The sequence below is a fragment of the Zonotrichia leucophrys genome, chromosome 5 (assembly GCF_028769735.1).
Source record: "Zonotrichia leucophrys gambelii isolate GWCS_2022_RI chromosome 5, RI_Zleu_2.0, whole genome shotgun sequence".
Lineage (NCBI taxonomy): Eukaryota > Metazoa > Chordata > Aves > Passeriformes > Passerellidae > Zonotrichia > Zonotrichia leucophrys.
Window position 1 is genome coordinate 3608906 of NC_088175.1, and position 20810 is coordinate 3629715.

At 43.4% G+C, this 20810-nt stretch overlaps 1 protein-coding gene across 3 annotated transcripts in view; it reads left to right on the top strand.

The window, feature by feature from the left end:
- Positions 1-4279: 4279 nt before the first annotated feature.
- Positions 4280-20810, top strand: part of AKT1 (AKT serine/threonine kinase 1) — a 78904-nt gene continuing 62373 nt past the window's right edge. The window contains exons 1-2 of one of the 3 annotated variants that reach the window (XM_064713524.1): positions 4280-4417; positions 11290-11465. In XM_064713524.1, the coding sequence (XP_064569594.1) occupies positions 11420-11465 (46 nt within the window). In that variant the 5' untranslated portion in view covers positions 4280-4417; positions 11290-11419. Of the gene's footprint in view, positions 4418-4461; positions 4849-5015; positions 5138-11289; positions 11466-20810 lie in introns of those variants that run through there. The other 2 variants (XM_064713522.1, XM_064713525.1) reach the window with 2 other exon arrangements.

The following is a 20810-nucleotide window of genomic DNA, read 5'->3' on the forward strand; positions in this document are numbered from 1 at the left end:
AGTTTTTGCTTTTCTTTTAGTCTGTGTCTGTAATGTCAGTATTTCAGTCTCAGATTTGCCTATCTGACTATAGTTAAGATTGTGATGTTGTCTCCCACAGATCATTGAAGTTTAGCTTTTCTGGGTATCTTTCCTGATCTAAGAATTCATGACAAGTCACTTTACAAGGAAGGGGGAAAAACAGTGGTTTGAAGCAGACTTCAGTCCCTTCACATCAAAGCCCAAGTGTTCTGATGTGCCTGCAGTGCCTAACGGTGCCTAGTCCAGACTGAGACTTGTGGTTATTATTGTAACAACAAAAGCAACTGCAGTGGGGTATGGCACACAACTGAATATTTGCCATTTTTGTGTTTTATTCAGTGCATTTTCTATGCAAACCAATTGGGTTCCTGTTTATGTATCAAACTCCCCACAGCACGTTTGCCCCTTGTCATGGCTATCATACTCCTGGTGAAGAGGACTGCACTGCTCTCACTTTGGGGTTAACAACACTGACACCCCGCCATCCTAGGGCTGTCCAGCTTTAGCACCCCAGGAACAGCAGCAGCAAACCAAAGCTAGGTCTCCTGTCCAGCCTGTTCCAGGACTTCCAACAAGCCATGAGGAAGAGCAGCAAGGCCTCATTCAGTGCTGCTCTCCAGCAACCTTACCAGTTCAGCTGACAGCAGTTTTGTAGGAAATTCGTTGGAGAAGTACAGATGCACTCACACATCTATTTAGTCTCAAGATTAATTTCTAAAAAGCAAAAGCACAGCATGACTATATTTTTATTTTTTTTCCAGAGAGCCTGGTATTGTTTTGCTATTGAGAAATATACCTTCAAACATTGGATTAGCTCAGTTTTAGAAGCACAACTATGTTTATTATATTTGGCGCTGTGAAAAGAACTTCTAATTTCTATTTTTATTGAGCTAGATTTTTCTCTAAATTGTTTGTTTAAAAGTTAATAACGCCTAGATTGAGATATCAGCTCTGTAATTCTAATAAGATGTCATATAGCTTTTTCCTCTGAGTATGTCTGAGTACAGCCCACCTTTTAAAAAGGGAGGAACAAATTCATTCTTGGCCCACAGAGGTGCTGTCATTACTTGAATCATGGAACAGAGCTTGCTCTACTGGGGGTTAACTCAGTAATTCCATTTCATCTTACCATGCTAATCTTTCTTCTTATGCCTGACTGGATAATTTTATCCAAATCTTCATAATTTAAAAATTTAGAAATAACTTTTAAAAGTGATGTTGAATTAATTGCTACCTATATATGTGTTAAAAATGGATTTGAACAGGAGTGCCTGCTCCTCTGGTGTGGTATCAATACACTGTCTGGAAATCATCCATTCTTTGCCACTAACTCCTACATTCAGTATTTTCAGGTAATGTAATACCAAGGCTCAGTTGATGCACCTTATCCTGAAGCACTTAATAAACCAGAGTTAACAGATGTGAAATCTGAGGAAGCGCTCAGGGAAATCTAGGGACTTCCCTGAAAATTAGGGTTTATAGACTATAATCCCACTGATGATAGCTGAGTGATAAAACCCACATTGTTTGTATTTATAACAATTCTTGAGTGATTTCATTGTTCTCAAAGAAAAAAAAAAAGCTGCTTTTGTTCATTGTTGATACAAAGTCACTCTTGTTGTTGCAGACCAGGCACTTCCTACTTTACCTGGGTATTTTTATCCACAGTACTTTGCTGTGTTTGAAAGATAAGCCCTTTCTCCAGACTCTGAATCACACTTCCCCCTCAGATTTGGGGAATGTCAGATCCAGATCAGGATCCAAACTTTCTAGTTTGGGCCTGTCTTTCATCATGGTAAATCAACAGTCGGCAAATCTAAACAATATGTTCATGTTGAAATCTGGAGGTTTTTTTTTAATTGTACTTCCTTTCTAGCAAACAACGGACGTTTATTTTCTTCTCTTCAGGACAGAAAACTGTTTACTCTATGATCTTATTTTTTAAACTGCTGCTTCATTTGCAGGGGGAAGTCCTAATGACCTTGCTCACCACGCAGCCTGGGAGCTTATCAATCAGGAGAGAGGTTGTCAGGAAGGTGAGAAAGCTCTCCTGAAATCAGATCTATTACCAGAGATCCCCCTGTCCCCACTATCTCACGGCCAGTGAACTCCTGTACTTACACACACTCTTTATTTCTAGATGTAACTACAGCCTGAAGGCTCAAAATTAGTTGATAAATTAATTTTGTCCTGGTTTTTCTTAAGTAAAATACATGTCCTTTGAGCTGCCTGCAAGTTTTGCACACTGATGATGAATTTAATTTTAAATATATCTTTAAGGACTACCTACATTTTAATACACACTAAGTATTTTGTAAGTAATGCATGGTACGTCAAAATGTGATGACAAAACCAGATTTTTCTTTTCCATTACCTTTACAACTTAGAGAGCTCCTACAGCCATCTCATTCTGCCCTGGGTAACTGGGCCAGTACCACAGGGCCTGCTTACTCTGCTGAAGTGCCTGAATGGTACACTTTTAAAACTGTGCTGAAATATGCCCCAGTAAACCTAAAGGTGACGCACAGAAAATCCCACACTGATGTAGCTGCTCTGCCAGCAGGAACTGCTCTGTATGTTGGTGAGAAAGGAGGCATTACTCTTTCTTCACTCTCCATGAAGAAAATGCAGATGCCATTTCTCCTCTGCCTCGTTGTTGGCTCCTGTAGCACACCAGTGTACCCAAAATCCAGGAATCCATTTGATGCTCAGGAACCCTGATGGCAGATATGATCAGTCAGACCTAGCTGATCAAAACGGAAGAAGAAAGTGAATTCCAGCAAACATTTACAATCATCAAAATGATGTAGTAAAAAAGCATCTTGTTATATCCAATAGGTTGGTAAAGGCAGAGCTGTAGTTCCCAGCTTTACTGCTGTAAATGCGTTTTATGTACTTTTATGTTGCCAACAGTGCAAAGCTGTGGGAAGATGCGCTGTTTCCTAAATTCCAGGCAGCTTCCGATTGCAGAAATGTGATCAGCAGTGATCGTACGTTTCTGAAGAAATCCAATCAGTTCTTACAACCCCGTTAACGTTTATGGCACTGTCAGTTTGAGAATAAGCGAGATCTCTTAATGACCAAAGAAGACAAATTTTGATAGTGGGAGGGTGGAGAAATGTTAATCTGTCATTAGTGTTTCCACAACATTGTTTTTTAGAGCAGAATGGCTCTCAAGAACCTTACCAAAAATATTGCCATGCTGCAAGCAATAGTTGGAGCAATTTGTCATGCTTTGAGCCATTCCTACCATGAAAGCAGGATGGCCTTGAGTGCAGGATCCAGAATCACTACCCCAGCCCCTCCATGGGCAGTTCCTTAATTCAGCCTGTCGGATGTGGAAAGGGACATTGGAGCATCCTCCAATGTACTGTGGTACCTCATTAGTTAATCATCTGGTATTTTACGGGAGTGTAAGGGAAAACTCTGAGGGCAGAGAAGCAGAAATGGCACCCCATGCTTTTGGGGGGAGCTTGCTGGAAGCACCCCAAGAGGTTTAAAGGAGCCTGGCCCTTCCTAGAGTCTGAAATCCTGGGGCTGCCGAGCCTCTCATCTATGTGGGGCAGGGTCCCTCTTTTTTGGGGTTGCCCTTTGTCCAGAGAAGGGCACTAATCTGGTGAAGGGGCTGGAGAACAAGTCTTACAAGGAAGAGCTGAATGAGCTGAGGGTGATTAGCCTGGAAAAAAATAGAGGCTCAAGGGGATTTTATAATTCTTTAGAACTCCGTGACAGGAGGGTGTAGCCAGGTGGAGCTCGGTCTCTCTACCCAGGCAATCAGTGACAGGACTAGAGAACATAGTCTAATGCTGCACCGAGAAAGGTTTAGGCTTTCTTAAGCAAGAAATTCTTCACAGGAAGGGTGTTTTGACATTGGAAATGGGCTGTCCATTTCAGTGAGAGGTGGTGGAGTCACTGCCCCTGGAGTTTAAGGAGGTGTTTAAGGAACGACTGGATGTGGCACTTAGTGCCATACCTAGTTGACATGGTGGTGTTCGGTTATAGGTTGGACTCGATGACCTGTCCTTTCCAACCTGATTGATTCTGTGAAATTGTCCATGCTCCAGGCAGCCGTTCACAGCCCGAGTCAGGGCAGGCCACATCCCTCCACTCCCGGGGCACAGCGTCCCCAGCGCTCTGCTCCGGGGCCGGGCCGGTGCCGGGGGAAGGGGGAACACCGGGCCGCCCGGGGCCAGGAAACACCGCCCCCGGGGCCTGGGGCCGGGCCGGCGGGTGGGCGGAGGGGGCCGGGCTGGCGGGCGCTGCTCCGCCGCGCTGTGGGAGCTCGGAGGGTGGCGAGGCCACGAACTCCGTCCGGGGAGCGGCGCGGAGCGGAGCGGGGCGGCCCCTCGGCACGGGCGGGAAGCGGCGGCGGGACCGGGCGGTCGCTCCGCGGAGGGTGCGAGCGAGCGCCGCGGAGACGCGTGCGGGACGAGCCCGGCGCGGGCGGCGGGAGCGCGGCCCGGGGCTGCGGGGGGAGGCGGTGGCGGCGGAGCGAGGCGAGGCGAGGGGCGGCCTCGCAGGGCGGAGCGGCGGGGAAGGCGAGCCGGCAGCCGGAGCGGGTGTGCGAGCCCCACGGGCCGAGCGCCTACGAGAGGGGGAGGAGGAGCCGCCCCGCCGCCCGGGGATGGTGAGGAGGAGGCGGCGGCTGCCGGGAGCCCAGTGAGGCCTTCGCTCGGCGCCCGCCGCAGAGCCCGCCCGCCTCGCCGGCCGCCCCCTTCCCCCGCTCGCTCGCTGGCTCGCTCCCCCCCTTCCCTCCCCTTCCCCTGACTCCCTCCCCGGCTCCCTTCCCCTGCCGCCGCCGCCGCCTCCTCCCCGGGCTCCAGCCATGTAAGTGACCCGCTCCCCGGCTGGGAAGGGCTGGGGGAAGGAAGCGCCGGGGCCGGGGCCTGCTCGGCGCGGCCGCATTGTGCGGGGCCGGGAGGGAAGGGAAGGGCCGGGAAAGGGGGCGGCCGCTCTCCCTTCGCCTTCTCCGGGCGTGGGCTGCCCCGCCGGCCCCCGGGCACGGCCAGGCGGGGTGGGGGGCGAGGAGGCCCGGGCGGTAGGCGGCCCCGGCCGTCGGTCCGTGCTGCCGGCGGGCCCGGAGCGGACAGGAAGCTGTTGGCTCCCCGGGGATGCGGTGGGTGAGAGGGCGGCGGGGCGGGGGTCTCCCCTCGGGCCTGCCCCCGCCCCGGTCTCTGCGCGAGCATCCCCCGGGGAAACGGCGGTGGGGGCGGCTGGGGGGTGCCTTGTGATATTTCTTGTGATATTCCTGAAACAGCGGCGAGCAAAGTAGCCGAGGGCCCCCCATTTTCCCACCTTCCCCGCCCCCATTTTCTCCCCTTGTCTTCTGCGGCCGCGTTGTTCAGCCCAGCTCCGCTTTGCGGACCACTGAGTGTTTGCCGACGGGGGTGTGATTCCCTCCGTGGGCATTTCGCGTGTGTAGGTGGCTGTGCAGCGCTTGTGGACTTGATTTTTTTTTTGTCTTTTTTTTTTTTTTTTTTTTTGCAGTCGTGTTTTGCAGAGGTGTAGGGAGCTGTCTGCAGAGTCCCCCCCGCCCCCCCAGGTGAAGCAGTTGCCGAAATGTTCTTAGAGACTTGTAGGACTCGTATCTGTTTCTTTGTAAAACACATAATCAAGCATATAAACGTTCTGGTACTTTCAATTCATTTTACTGACAGGACGCTACTGATGCAGATACAGCTTGCACCTTATTGGTGGTGTGTGCCTCCCCCCCGGCCACCCCGGTGGGAAATATTTAACTGTTTTGCTTTGTTTTCATACCACCTCTATCATGTAAGAAGCAAATCCATGATTTTCACTTGTTTGTTTTATTTATACCGCAGGAGGGATGTACATTTCAAAATACAGTTATAAAAGGGAGTTACTAACACTTAATGCTCAAGAGTATTTGTTTGCAGGTAAATAAATTTGACATACTGCACGACTAGTAATTACTTTCATGTAGTAGTTAGTTTCATGGTGACAGCCACAACATTTGTCTGACTTAGCAGATTTAAAGACACTGTGGAACTACCTTTGATTTTTTTTTTTTTAAATAGTAGGGTTTGTGTTGTGTGTGGTGTTTATAGAACTGTTTTTGGTGTGCAGCAGTGGTAAATCAAATTTAAGAATTGATCCAGTGTCCACAAGTCACTTTCAGCTCCAGTATTCACTTACGGTCTTATAAAAATGTTCTGTAAGTGATTACATTAACAATTAAATAGTTTCACAACTATCTTGATTTCTTTGGGGACTGAACCAAACTTCAGTTACAAATACTTTAAAATGGAATTTGATTAAATATATCTCAGGTTGGTAGCAGAGGTCCAGGCAGCACAGTTCTTGAATTATGTGAGCATAAACTGTAAAAAGACTTGTCCTTGTTTGGGAACATAAAGGAGATTTTGTCTGGGTTGCAGAGGGGCTTATGAAGAAGTCACTTTTCTGCCATCACTCAGTTTTGAAATAGGTAGCTTAGTCTGTCCTATCAAACTGTTGTTGTGTTTGCAGCACAGACAGTTGGATGTCGTAACTGTGGCCCCTCACCTGAACAGCAATAACCTCCTGTCTATTGATCAGAGACAGGAGAGCACAAATATTTCAAATTGCAGTTTTGTAAACCTAGATTAGGCTAATAGATTGGGGAAAAAAAAGAGGGGGGGATGTGGCTGTAGAGATTTTTGTTTTCCAGTTGCCATTTTCCCCATAACTTAGTATCTGAGAATCCTTTGTGAACCTTGTGATCTGCTGCACTTGCTGCCATGAAATTCCAGTATGGATGTGGTGTCTTGGACACACAGAGCACACAGTAGCAAATACTGGTGGCCACACCTCAGTCGTGGCCCACAATGCCTTTTTGTAAGGGAAGCTAAGATGGTGGCACAACCTGGTCCTTCTAAGCTTCCTTGAAAGCTGTCTGCCCAGATTTGGTAACTGGGTCATGGTGCGAAGCTGCTGCCGGCTCAGAGGGCCTTGAGCGCGTTGGAATCGCTGCAGCTCCCGTGAAACAGCCGGGGCAGGATTTGCGTAAGGCAGGAGATGTACTTCACTGGTCAAAGCCTGGTGGGAACATCTATCTGTACGCTCCACTTGGAACGCTGGCTGGAGCCCAACTTTGTTGTGTCTGTGCTGTTTTGGTGCAGTTGGCTGTCAGCTGGCAGCTTGCACTGGGGAGAGAGGGAAGGTTGCTCGTGGCATCCCATGTAACGGGCCTGAACACACCAGTCCAGCTCCCCTGTACCTTGTCTGCTCTCATGACAGTGTCATGTGGCCACAGTAGGCAAACTTGGGCAGCTGGATCCTGTTTTGCCTGGTCCTGCTGCTGTGCATTATGAGAACATGGAAGGATGTGCAGCACGTTTGGGCTTGGAGTGTCCTGGGAGAGTCAGGACTGTGCCACACCAGGGCAGTGGGCAGCTGTAGCTGGTTGTGTGACAGGCAGTGTTAGCCCAGGGGAATGCTTTTTTGTAATCTGCTTTCTGATCTGGGCTAACGAGTGCAGCCCAGACACAGTGTGACGTGCCAGGACTGAGGCTGGTGGGTCAGTCTCCCTTTAGTCCCTTGCTTGCTCTCCCTCATGAAGATGAGGTGATTACCATAGGTGCTCCTGCATCCCATAAGCTTAAGCCTCAGCTTAATGGAAGACTTCCTTTTCTTCCTGATCTGCTCTAGGGTGTGAGTGGAAACAAATACAAACCTTTGCATTGGAAAGCGGACAGGAAGTACAGATTAATATTTTTACTTTCTTAGAGAAAAAAGAAGGTGAGGACAATGTATAGAAGAGAACGAGAGAAGGACCTCTAACACGACTCTCCCAAATACGGAAAAGGTGGTTCTGCTCCACCTTCTGTTGGATGCTTGGTTTGACTGACTCCTTAAAGCAGGTTTCATTGCTGCAGTGCCTACAGAAGTGAGTTATCTCATTATTTATGAAGAACTTAATAACCTTTAAGGCATTAATATGTACGCAGAACCGGTGTCACCATGATACAATGCTGATGTCATGCCATTCATGATTTACAGCACTTCAGCCGCGTGAGGACTATTGCAGTGTTAAAAAAAGTATTACAGAAATGCATGTTGAAAAACAGGCAAAGGGAAGACTAAGAGAAAGACCAAGTTGTTTAGCTTTTGACAGTATTCAGTCCTGTGCAGACACAGACTGGAGCAGCCAGGTCATACTTACCTCAGATGCCCTCTCTTCACTGGGAACCATTCCTAGATGGCCATAAATGAGGACTGTAATCATTCCTTTTCTTTTTTTTTTCTTTTTCCCCTCTAAGGATTTTATGGAAAAGGAACTTTTTCTGGTTTACACATCTTCAGTAGTACATTGACCTATAGTTAACTTGCTCTTCTATTCCGAGAAATCACTTTTGCTTGCTGCCACTGTCTTCAATAACGTCTCTTACTAAAATAGATGTATTAGGCACAGCTTGAATGTGTGATTTAAAATACAACAGATAGAGCAGGTTTGCTGCTGCTGGAGCTGTGCCTATGGACATCTTGTTAGACAGTGAGAAGGGATCCTCAGCTCTTCACATTGCAAATTAAAAATAGCTTAAGTTTCTCCATGTGGATAAGTGCTCTGACATGGCTGACTGAAGGACTGAGGTGGGACCTATGATGCAGGTTGGTGTCAGGAAGTGTTTAATGTTTTTCCACTTTGTTGTGCCATGGCTTCTTGACAAAACTCTTCACCTCCTTCACCACCCCTCTCCCCTGAAAGGAGGTGGGCAGGTAAAGACACATCCCTGAGAGCACAGCTTCAGTAGCAAGTGGGAAATGTTTCTTGGGTAGAACTGGTAGGGAAAAGGCAGTCCAAGCTGCATGGACACCACAGAGAGTAGAAAAATTAGTCCCTCTGAACTTTGTATTTCTTTGTTGATCTGCTTTTTTGGCTCTGTTGTCATTCAAATTTGGATTATTAAATGACAGTTGAGCTGATGACAAGCAGGAAGCTGCCAAGTTGTAATCCTGACAAGTGTTAAAGCAGGAAAACCTGGAGTAAGTTAGCTGCAGATTGGAGAGTTATGGTCCTTCAAGCTTTTTTATGTTTTTAATAATAGCATTGCCCTTTCTACAGCCTAGTTTGTCTTGTAGCTTCCATTTTTATGTATGGTTGTTGGAAAGGATATTGATTGCTCAGTGCCTCTAAATGGTTGAATTCAGGATGCAGAGGTAGGATTGCGCAGTCCCTGCACCCTGTGTGACACAGAGTTAAAGCGCTAACTTTCACACCTGGGTGTTGCATTTCCATACTCAAGCTGTGATAATCTTGAGGGTTTTGTTCAACACTTTGCAAATTGCTCAAGCCTCTGACTGAGGTCTAGTCTCCTCTTGCCATCAGCAAGCAAGTCTAGCTTGCATGGCTGTTGTGCATTGTGCATGGCCATTTTGAAAGGAAAAAGCCTGCTGTGTTTGTCAGGTTCTATCCTAATTGCTCTGGAGCTCAAGGAGTTTGTTCCAAGGTATCTCTGGCAGCTGTGGATTACTGGTCTCTATTCTGCAGCATACAGTGTTCTCATATTTATTTATGAAATTAGGAATTATTACATGTCACTTGTTCCAGTGTAATTTTTTGTGTATCTTCACTCCCTCAGGCAAACATCTGTTTCACGGAGTTGATAATTCTAACTAGTGAGATCGGCAAATTTGTAATTTAGAAAAAAAAAATCCAAACTCACCTTGTTTCTGGGAGAACTTCAACATAAACTGTTAACTGGAAAAGCTGAGGAACAGTAACAAACAGTGTAGGTTTGTAGGCAGAGTGTCAGGGGAGTGACCTCCTTTCTCCATCCATTTCTGCTGGCAGTGATGGAACTTGTTCAAATTCGAGCTCTGTGCTTTGAACACTGCCTGTTTCAGATCACTGGGATGTAGTACAAAGCCCTCTGCCCCTGCTGGGGTTTCAGTTCTAGGTTGGATTCATTTTGACCACCTGTTTTCTTCCATCCAGTGTTGTGTCTTAGTGAGTTATGGGGAATTAGTTGCTTTTTAATCTAGTTTCTGATGGATGGCTATCACCTGCAATGCTCAGAGATAATTGATGCACACATGCCAAGTGCATGCAGAGATGGTATATATTTGTCAGGTGGGAATGGGATGTCTCTGTGGTAGGTGAGAGATTCCAGTAAAAGCTGGGTCTTTGGTGGCAGTTTACAAATCCTGCTGGGTTTTGTTTTATTAAACTTGATGGTTACTGCTGGGAATTTGTCACCAGTTAGGTTTTTTGATCATTCAAATAATACCAAATTGGATGGCAGCATGGATGCTTCAGCGTGCATAGAAGAAATAAACAGGGAATATTTGTACCACAAGGAGAAAAATAATCAGATTCAATTTAGAAAAATAATAAAAGTTAATGCATTTGGGAAGAGATTACATTCAGTGAGGGAGAGAAATGCACAGAATGTTTTTGTGGTAGTCAGCCACGAGCAAGGCGCATTTTCAATAAGAAATGGCAATCTTGAGCTGTTTAGAGAGGGATTTTGTCTCCTAAAACAGAGGGGTAAAAGTCCCAGGTTGTGCTTGGGTATATTTCATTGTGAGAAAGGCAGCAGCAAACTGCAGTGCAGTTAAGGAAGAGCAATAAAATTGATCAGGGTGCTGTAAGGGCTGGTTTGGGATAACAGTAAGGTACGTGAGCTTATCTGTGGCTGTTTGTATACCTCTAGGAGAGGTAGAAGCTAGAAATATCAAAGTTAGAGAAGATACTTTTTGGGGAGTCAAGGAGATCTGAGTGGGATTAAGGGGATGATGCTGAAGGTAGGAAAATTGTGAGCAGGATAGGAATATTTACAGTCAGAGGTTTATCTCTAAGACACACTGTGTGCTGGTTAATAGACTATTATCAGACTGTAAAGAAACCTTCCAGGAGTTGTTCTGGAAGTCTTCCTTACCAGGAAACATTGCAAACTGGTTTTTGTGATATTTCAGAATTTTTATTGTTGCTAAGAACAAGGTGGTGTTGCAGAGATGGAGGACTACTAGGGAAGGTCTTGAATCCACCTGTAATTCAGACAGCACCTGGTAGTGTTGTGAGTCTGCCCATGATCAGCCTACTCAGTGAAGAAGCAGGACTTTAGCAAACTTGTATTTTGGCACCTCTACCCGCCAAGATAAATTCTTGTGGAGAGCTAAGCCCTTGCTTAAGTTGTGTAATAATAATAGAACAGAAAAATCCCAAACCAGCAATGCAGCAATGAAAACTACTCCCTGTTGTACACATTGTTGTACATCTGCGACGTGCTTTGAAATGATGGTGTATTCTTCTTTTGATCCGTTTAGAAATAGCTGGAAAGGAGGAAAACGGAGGAGAAACCGTCATCCCTCTTGTGGAGCCTTCTGCTGGAGTTCAAGAATTTCAGCTGAGTGATCTTTTGCCATAAACTGGTTTTCAAGAGACATTCCTGCCATTATGAATGAAGTAGCGATAGTGAAGGAAGGCTGGCTTCACAAACGAGGTGAGTGACTCTTCCCTTCTGGACAGTGAAATGACTCCAATCCCTCTAATCTGGTGTTTAGCAGCATGTCCTCAAATAATCCATTATTTTCCTGTTCATCCTAGTGGGAAACAGCACATGGGGAGCATGCCTGACTTTTTTTCAAGTGTTAGTAAATGCATGCATAAGGGGTTTTCTTGTGTGTGTGTGTTCATGTGTTCACCAAAAATTGGTGTCAACTGCTTTGAAAATGATGATAAAGGTAGCAAGTGAAGGAGATATTACTTAGAGTGCTAGAGGTTAAACTGTAGTAAATATTTTTGGTTTGTATGTAGGTCTGTAGCTTTCCTTTTTATCTAGAAGGGACAATTAAGATGAATATTTTTGAACAGTGAAAAATATGCCTGTATTTTGTGAGCAGTTCTGTACTCTTGCAGAGACTTGCTGGAAAATGTGCTATTCTGTGTGTGTCTGAACTGCTCTGGGTACCAGTGTCCTGGACAGGAAGAACAGCCTTGAGTTTCTGCACTCTGTGCATTTTGGTTGTACCATGAACAACATTTGATTTTTATATAAAGTCTTTATTCTTGACAGAATGGCAAAACTGAAAAGACAGTCACATGTATGGTTAGGCTTTTTGCCTTCTTTTCTTCCCAAAACACTGTGTTTGGGTTTTTTGGGGAGGTGTTCATTTTCTAGTACCACAGCATTGATCCTGTAGGGTATTACCTGTTCCTTTGTACTCTACTATTGTTTCTTGGAAAGGAGAGAGCAGTGTTAGGTACTTTCCATGATAGTGTCTCTTTTTTGGACCAAAACCAGGATCTGTGTGCTCCAGCAGTAGGGAAACTTACATGGTTCTGCAGACTCAGGATATTTCTAGAGGGTTTGCAACAACTTGCCTGAAGGTGCAAAGGTATATCATAATTATTTATGGAAGAAATTTGAAATGCATTATCATAACCTTGGTAAAGGCTGGTGGTTCTTTGGCAACAATAAGAAATATCTAGGAATTTAGAAAACATGTTGATAATGTGTATTTAACAGGGTGGAAGTGTACATTTCTAACAATAGGATATGCAGTATAGTTTAGCAGATTGATGCTTGATGTACAAATGTTTTGTTTGGGTTTTTTTAGAGGGGTGTGTGGGTTTTTTTTTTGTTCCGGTTTATTTCAGTTGGAAGCACCTTTGCACTCATTAGCTTAAGTAGCTCATTCAGTAATTCTGGTGTGCCTAGGCTGCTTTGTTCTGATAAAGTATTTGAGAAATATTCTGTGTTTGGATTAAATAGAAGAAAGAAACACAGAATTATACTTCCCATTCCCATTTATGAATCTAGAAGCTCTTCAAATCAGAGAATTTTTTTTTTTTTTTTTTTTTTTTTTAGTTTTAAACAATGTTTTCAGGCTGAGGGTTTTTGGTCATCTGTTGTTGCAATTCTTCCTATGCTTACCTGTAATTTAAAAAAAAATCTGTTATTTTGAGGAGCACTGCACAAAAATCTGAGGGAGAAACATTTATTTTAAACAGCATGGAAAAGGCATTGTCAGGATGATTCAGAGGCACATGTGTCTGAAACTTTTCAACAATCGTGTTGTATTTCAAGTTTGTCTGTGTTTAGTTTTGGGAACTGAATTTTTGTTGTTTCTAGGATTACAATAAAGCTACTTTCGAGTAAGGAGACCTCTGGAGGAGGTCTTAGTAAAAGATGCCCAGATCTCCGGATTTTTTTTTGTTGTTTTAAAATTGCCTTAGAGAAACAGATTATTATCTCTGATGGATTGCTGATAATATTATGATGAGATTACGTGCTGAGCACATTCCAATTTTCAAAATGTTGCTCTGCATGTTCCGCATATTTGATGCTGCAAATTTCTGCCTAAACTCCTAAACTGTTAAACATACCTTGGCATTTTTTGGATGCCAGGTTTCCTAATCTTTTTAACCTGTTTCCCAGTGTCCTTTTGCCCTCTTGGTATGTGCAGGACACCTATTTCATTCCAGTCCATTGGCTTTGCAACTGTTAATTTGGTGTTGTCCTCGTGAGGAGGTTTTTAGAAAGCAATGCTCTATTTTCTCTTCAGCCTGCTGGTGTCAGCCCTGGGAATCTCTTGGTTTTTGTAGCTGTTCAGGGATGAGTTGACAAATTCAGTTCATTTGGCTCTGTCTTTGCTGGGGAGTAACTTATCCACTCTTTGTATGCATGTGTTTTGTTAAACATCTTTTTTTTTTAATAATCTACATTTATTACCAGACACTATCAGTTTGCTGGCTCTGCTAGATTAAGTGCTTCAACCACAGGATGTTTCCAAAACTGATGTCTGATATGGTGAGCTTCTGAAGTCAAGGCATAAACAATAATTAGTGCAGGGAGGGACTGCTAAAGGGGGGATTTCAGATATAAGAAACATATATGTGTGTGTGTATATGTATATGTGTGTATGTATATATATATATATATAATATTTTAGATCATGTATAAAATAAAAATTTGCACTGCATGTGCACTTTCGAGATCCTAAGGTTTTCCACATGCAAATGTATTAGGTAGTGACTGGCTAAAATCCAGATTGGGCAATGATGCTCTCTGAGCCTAACGTTCCCCATAGCTTTGGTTGGATTTGGTGTCTCTTACAGTTCCTGTCCTGAGCAGTCAAACAGCATGGCTGCGTGCAGTTAAACAGTTGCCACATCTCACCCCAGCATTGGCTTAATTTTGGTGGTTTTAATGATTTGTGTATGTATAAATCAGGCTGCAAAGTGCTCTGGAGCCCTTCTGGATGGCAGGTGTAAGTAAGCATAAAGCCATCATTAGCAGGAGCAGGTGTTTCGGCCTGGCAGGGAAGTAGCAGGGCTTTCTAGAACTGCGTATTTGTTTTCTTCTGTCAGCATGCTTTACATTTATGTTTTTGTTTCCAAGATTAAAAATACAAATGAAGAAATGAAATTCAACATTGCTGCCTGACCGAGAGCTCTTGGCAGTTCTCTAAGTCAGTCACTGAAGGAAGCTTCACTTCCAGTTTGTGCAGGGGCCAGTTGTGTCCATGACATGTCTAACCTCAACCAGGCAGAAATAAAAGAATTCATGAATGAACTTTGCCCTCCCCATCCCTTTCCCCATTGGTGCTGTTACTCACATCCCAGCAAGGACAGACTCCTGTGTGTATACCTGCATGGCTGGACTGTTCCAGCACACTGGTGGGAGCTGTGAAGGAGCTCAGGCTTGGGTTGGTGCATCCAGCCTGTGTGTGTACATCCAGGGTGTGCAGCCCCTGCTTGTGTGACACTGAGGGTTTGTTTAGTGGGAAAGGATGGGGGAAATGGTTCGATGCAGAGGTGCTGTAATTGTGATTGAATATGAGGAGAGAAGGAGAAAATTATCTGCCCAAATTGCTGCTTGTTGAGCTCTGAGATTATAGGTTTTCTGAATGTATGTCATGAGGATCCTTAATTTTGGTTGTGTGTGGGGAACTTTTTGGAGAACAGAGGTGTGCCCAAGTGTATTTTGCTTGCTTTACTGATCCATTTTAAAGATCTCATTGGATTTCTTGCATCTTGCTGCTCTTGTCCCTGTTTATAAAGGTCCTTCTATTGTTTTCAGTCTTCATCCTGTTTTTTTTTTTTTTAAAGTCTTTCTGCATGGCTAACAAAGAGGGGATTGTGTGTTTTGATACTCTGTCATCTCTGTCCTCCCTAGTATGTCCGGTTTTCTTATTAGGGCATAAACTTGTATGAAAAAAGGAGTCTTTTGGAGGCAGGGAAAGAGGAGGAGGGAAAAATACACACTGACATTTGAAAAAGGAAATTGAAAAATCTCCATTTCTCAGTCTGAGAAATCAGAAGCAATTATAAGGAGCTGGAGAGACTTGTGTATTCATCCATTAATATTTAGCAGGAAATGCAGAGCTATTTTGTTTTTAAATAGCATGTTAACACCACATAGTAATTTTAACCATGAAAACCATAACATGTCCTCCAAATGCCATTTTTTATGGACTTCAGGCAGGTAAAACTATTTGACTGATGGAGTCTGTAGCTTACAAACTGATCAAATCTAATAGAGGCCTTAAAAATGAGAAATAATACATAAGATGCCTACTGCACTTCTGGATATAATACCTTTTTTTTTTTATTTTGGTTAAAGAATTATTTCTGTAATGAATGGAGTGATACAGACAACCTAATAAATAACAAGTGGCCCATTGTGATTTTGCTTGCTATAGCTTCATTGCATAAAGGGGATGCAAGATCCGTATGTAAAATACAAACCAGGACTAAAATGCTGATTGTTGCTCTTTTTAACTTTCCCTAGCAGAATAGCACAGATGGTGAACTTTACCTTTGTTATTTGGAGCACAGGTTCGTACTTCCAGTATTCTGTTAGTGTGAATCAAAAGAGGATTTTACAAGACATGACCAGATGTATTTTTAAGCCAGGGAGTCTGGTGTTGCTGTTGTTCTTCACCTCTTCTTCTCTCTTTTCTTATCTCACCATGTTCCCTACCTCTTTTTCTGTGTGTGTGTGTGTGTGTTTTATTTTGGGGTGTTTTTTTGTTCTTACCTTGGCTTCTGTCTATCCCTGGGATGTAGTGATGCACTGTCTTGGTGACCTGTGTAGTCAGAACCTTTGAGGTTCACATTAGTTCAAGGATCGTCTGCCTTTCATGGCATTTCAAAGAATGGCTGTGGCACCTGATGCAAAGGATCCTCAGAGCCATCTGAAAAGATGCCAGCTACAGAGGGCACAGCTGCTTCAGGGGGGAATGGAAAGGTAAGAAACAAGATAGGGACTGAACAAAAAACGGAGTGGGGCTGAATGAAGAATGGAGTGGGGAAGTTGTGACAGAGGAAAAGCTGATGCTGTTTCTAGAACTGAAGGGCTGGGTTTATAGGGAAATCTGTTGCTCTTCTTGTTGGAAACAAAAGATAAGCTGTGTCAGTTTGTGGTTTTCCTTGTGTGTCTCTTTTTCAACACAAGGGGCAATAGTTTTGCAATTCTAGCTCTTGGTTGCTTTCATTTTGCTTGTCCTGTTCTGGGAAAAGGGGACTGGGGAGGAACCAGGAAATTGTCAACTAATAAATCTGACCTTGGTGGTAGGCAAGATGCTAGAGACATTAAGAAAGGATGAGATCACAAAACATCTGGAGAAATATGAGCTGATAATGGCTAGTCAGCTAGACTTTTGGAGGGTAATCTCATCTGATGGAATTATTTGTGGAGTGATCATAGGAAACAGGCTGGGTCCAGTGTACTGTAAAAAGTTTGCTCTGGATGACAGGGGAAGTCAGAAACTGAGAATCAGCTGGTGCAGTGTAACTGTACTGTACTTCATCTTTGGAAGAGCTGGTGTAGCCTAGAAATGGCTCATCTTCCTTTCACAGAGCAGACTACTTGTCTTGGAGTGTTTCTGTTACTTTCCAGCAACCTTTCAGAAAACTGTCTTCCAGAACATTTTTGCATGAAACCCTTTCTTTATTCTGCAGCTTCACATTTTTGAAGGGTGACATCCAAATGTTTCTTTCTTCAGTAAAAATTACTTCCAAAAAGTCTTTATTCTAACATTTTCACAAAACACTTTCAGTTCTTTAGAGAAGTGATGCTGGGTTAGATGTGTTTTTCATTGATTGTAAACTGACTGGAGCTTACTTGGAAGTGAGACTGAGCACTCTGTCTTTGAATGGCAAAGAGGAAGAGCTGGGATGTTGATGCCCAGGTTATTTATGTCAATCCTGGAAGTTTACTTTCATATTCTGTTTTATTGCACATCAGAAGCGAAACAAACTAGGTCTCAATTTTATCTCCAAAAGCGGGGTAGCGTCATAGATTAATGTTACTTGTTATTAAAAGGGATTTGAGAATGAGGGATCTAGGACGTTGCAAGCCCTGTAAAAGCAAGCCTAGGAATGCATGATACAGTGGATCATACAGAAAGTGCCTGTATTGGCTTTGATTTTCTTTTTCATGGTTCCTTCCTTTTCAAAAAGGGAAAGGTAGGCCTCTGAAAAAGAAAAAAAAAGCTCTCCATGTTTTCTGTTCTTTTTTTCTCTCAGTAGGCATATTGAGAAGTCATCAGGTTTGGATGTAGGAAGAAAGAAGTACTGAGTATGCTATTTTGAGGTAAAGAGAAAGGAAGAGAGCAAGCTTGCTTATTCCTGCAGAGGTGGTTTCAGGCAAGGTGCTGTGCCATGCATTTAAGATTTGGCGCCTTGTCCTCACTTGGAAATGTCTTCCCCTGCAGCCCCTGTGTGGATGCCAGAAGGTTCCTTCCCTTCCAGCTGGTGCTGCTGCCACTGTGTAAGCACTGTCAGCTGCACTCCTTGTCTTTGCCTGTGCCTTCCCCTGCCCAAACTTGCTCCTGGTTATCCCTTGTAGCCTGAGATTCTGCCATCTGGAAAAGCTGGTGAGGACTTTGATGCTCTAAGAGCAGTACATGGTGACATGAGGTCTCTCTCTTTTCATACACTTTCTGTGTCACTGATAATTCTCTTCAAAATTGGAGTCAGATTCATTTGGGAAACAGACCTTGATATCTGTTGGGGAAAAAGAAAAGGATTTGCTTAATAGCTCAACGTTTAATTTTAATGTATTTTAAAAGAGAGAGCATTGTAAAAACCAAATACTTGTCAGCTGTTTGGGGTTTTCCCCATTTTACATATTGGAGTAACTGATTTACAAAGAAAAAAATTAGTTAAGCCTTATTTAAAAGTCATCTCTCATGGGGGAAGACAGAGGAGGGATTATTATTTTCAGATGCATTATGTTGTAGGTACAATATGCTTCTTAAAGGGGGAACAAAAACCAGGAAACTATGTGAGGAAAGAGGAAGAAAAAGAATGGAGAAAGAAAAGCACCATATTAGGTGTGAAGTAGTGTGTTTTTGTGAGAAATATTTACTGCAGCTGAAAGGGGGAAATAATGAGGGCTGACTTTGAGTGCAGTTGGTAAGCATGCTACAGACCTCTGGGGTTATTCTCCCACCTCTTCAAGCTGAGCCAAAAATGTGAAAAAGATAGCTGGTCAAATAACATTGTGAAATTTGTCAGTTTATTCAAAAGTGCATGGTCATATTTGAGGACAGCTGAGGTAAACAATCATCACAGACTGTGGGCAGTCAGTTACTGTTTCCCCTGAGCCTCTTGGGTAAGTTGGGAGAGCATGTTTTGAAGTGCTGTCCAAAACCCAGGCCTTTGGTGAACTGCATGTAGAAATAGACTTTGGAGTCAGTGGTTCTGTGCATGGTGCAGTGGTATTTCATGATCTTAATGAGACTGAGGGCAGCATCTGAGTAATTTATGGGGCTGTCAAATCAGTCTCCTCTGCCTGGGCTTTACTAATGGTCTCCTAATGAGAACCACAGGATAAGCATGCCAGAAAAGTGGGCTTTGTGTTGGTGGTGAACCAGAGCCTTCACAGGAGATACCTGTTTTGGGAGGGAGCTCCAGCCTTGGAATGGCTGGGGTTGGAAGAGACCTTGGAAGATGATCTAGTCCAGCCCTTGTGTCAGAGGCAGGCACACCTTGCCCTAGCTAGACCATGTTGCTCAAAGCCCTATCCAAGCTGGCCTTGGACAGTTTTGGGGATGGGACATTGACAGCTTCACTGGGCTGCCTGTGCCAGTGCCTCACCACCTTCAGAGTGAAGAATTTCTTTACTAAATATTACATAGTCTAAATCTACTCTCCTATATTTTAGAACCGTAACCTGTCACAATAGGCCCTGATAGAAAGCCTCTCAGTCTTTCTGTCCTCAGTATGTATAAAAAGTGAGCAGTAAGGTCTCTCCAGAGCATCCTCTTTTCAGGCTGAACAGCCCCAAACTCTCTGAGCCTGTCTCCATAGGAGAAGTCTTCAAGACAAGCATTATTTGCTGATGGAGACTCAAGAGGTTGACACTGGTGTGCCCTGAAGTGAACTTCAGGTGCTGATGGAGGTCAGGCTGCTTACAGCAATTGCTACTAATTCTCAAATTTTAAGTGCAGCCCTTATGTTTATGTTGGCTTTATAAATCAGTTCCCACCTGTAGAAGTCCCAAGGTTTTGAAAGTTTTGCCTGGTTTTCTTCCTGAAGCAGAGAAGCTTGCTAGTCCTCATGAGATTGAGAAAAATTGGAGAAGATAAACAAAGTGCCTGCTTCATGGTTTAGACTAAGCAGAACAAAAAGGGCTGTTTAATTACTTGTCAGAAAAAAAGCTCAAAAAATAGAGGATTTGAAATAATTTGTAGTATGTGCTTTTGTTTTTCTGGCCTTCCAGCCTTACCCTGCTATTTCTGCAATTGTGTCAGAGGGTCTGGGGATCACAGAGCACATCCTGATTACACTTCAGAATGCAGGCAATATGAAAAAATAAATTTCTGATTACCTGCAAGATGCTTGACAGGTCTAATTGTTAATAGAAACATAGAAATGAAACTGTATTTGAACTGCTTTTTTTATGTATCAAATTCCTAAAATAAATCTTAAGATTCAAGAGAAAAAATACTGAGTTAAAATTTTGCTGTATCTTCCTGTACAAGCCTTTTTGTGTGCCATATTACAAATGACAATATATTGCTGCTTTGTGCAGAGTGCTGTAGTTAAACTGGTGTGGAAAATATTTGCACTGAGTAGGGTTTATGCCCAGAATTACAAGACTGCACACAATTCTGTGTATTTTTGGTTTTATGCCTACATTGGAGCTTCTCAGTTGGAGTATTAGTAAATAGTTACACCCTTGAACAACCTGTTAAGCAGCTCAAAATCCATTGCCAGGCCTCTGCAGAGTGGGAATACAGCTTTTTATTTGCTGGTTGCTTTTCAGGGGCTTCCAGGCATAGATTGTCTGGACTCATGTTTTTACATGTCATGTGCATCCCTGAGCCTGTCTGTGGTCAATAAACCATCTATAAATAGCAATCATTTAACTAACTGAAATGTAATGTAGATTTTTCTTTGTCTTGTTTTATTATTTTTAACTTTTGATCATCCAGTCTCTTTGCCTTCCTGTGCTCATTAAGCAGAATTTTGGGAAAATATGGGAACACCAAGGAATAATTCAGAACTCAAATGTGTAGTTGCATGGATTTAGCTGTATTAGATGTTTATTATTCTATTGGAAGTTTATGCATAGAGCAGTCTGGAATCCAGTTGTGATTATCTGTGGTGGCAATGCTGGTTATAGGATTTGGAAGTAGTTTTCTAGCTGGACTTTGATTTCTGGGCAGAGGATATGACTCCTATGTCAGTATAAATTCACTGATGAAGTAATTTTATGGGAAGTGGTCTTCGTGCTTCTGGGGTAATGTATTGAGAAGACCACATTTCAAATCATCATGGGTTTTTTTCCATAATTTTTTTTTTAAAGAAATCCTACCTTTTTACATGGTTG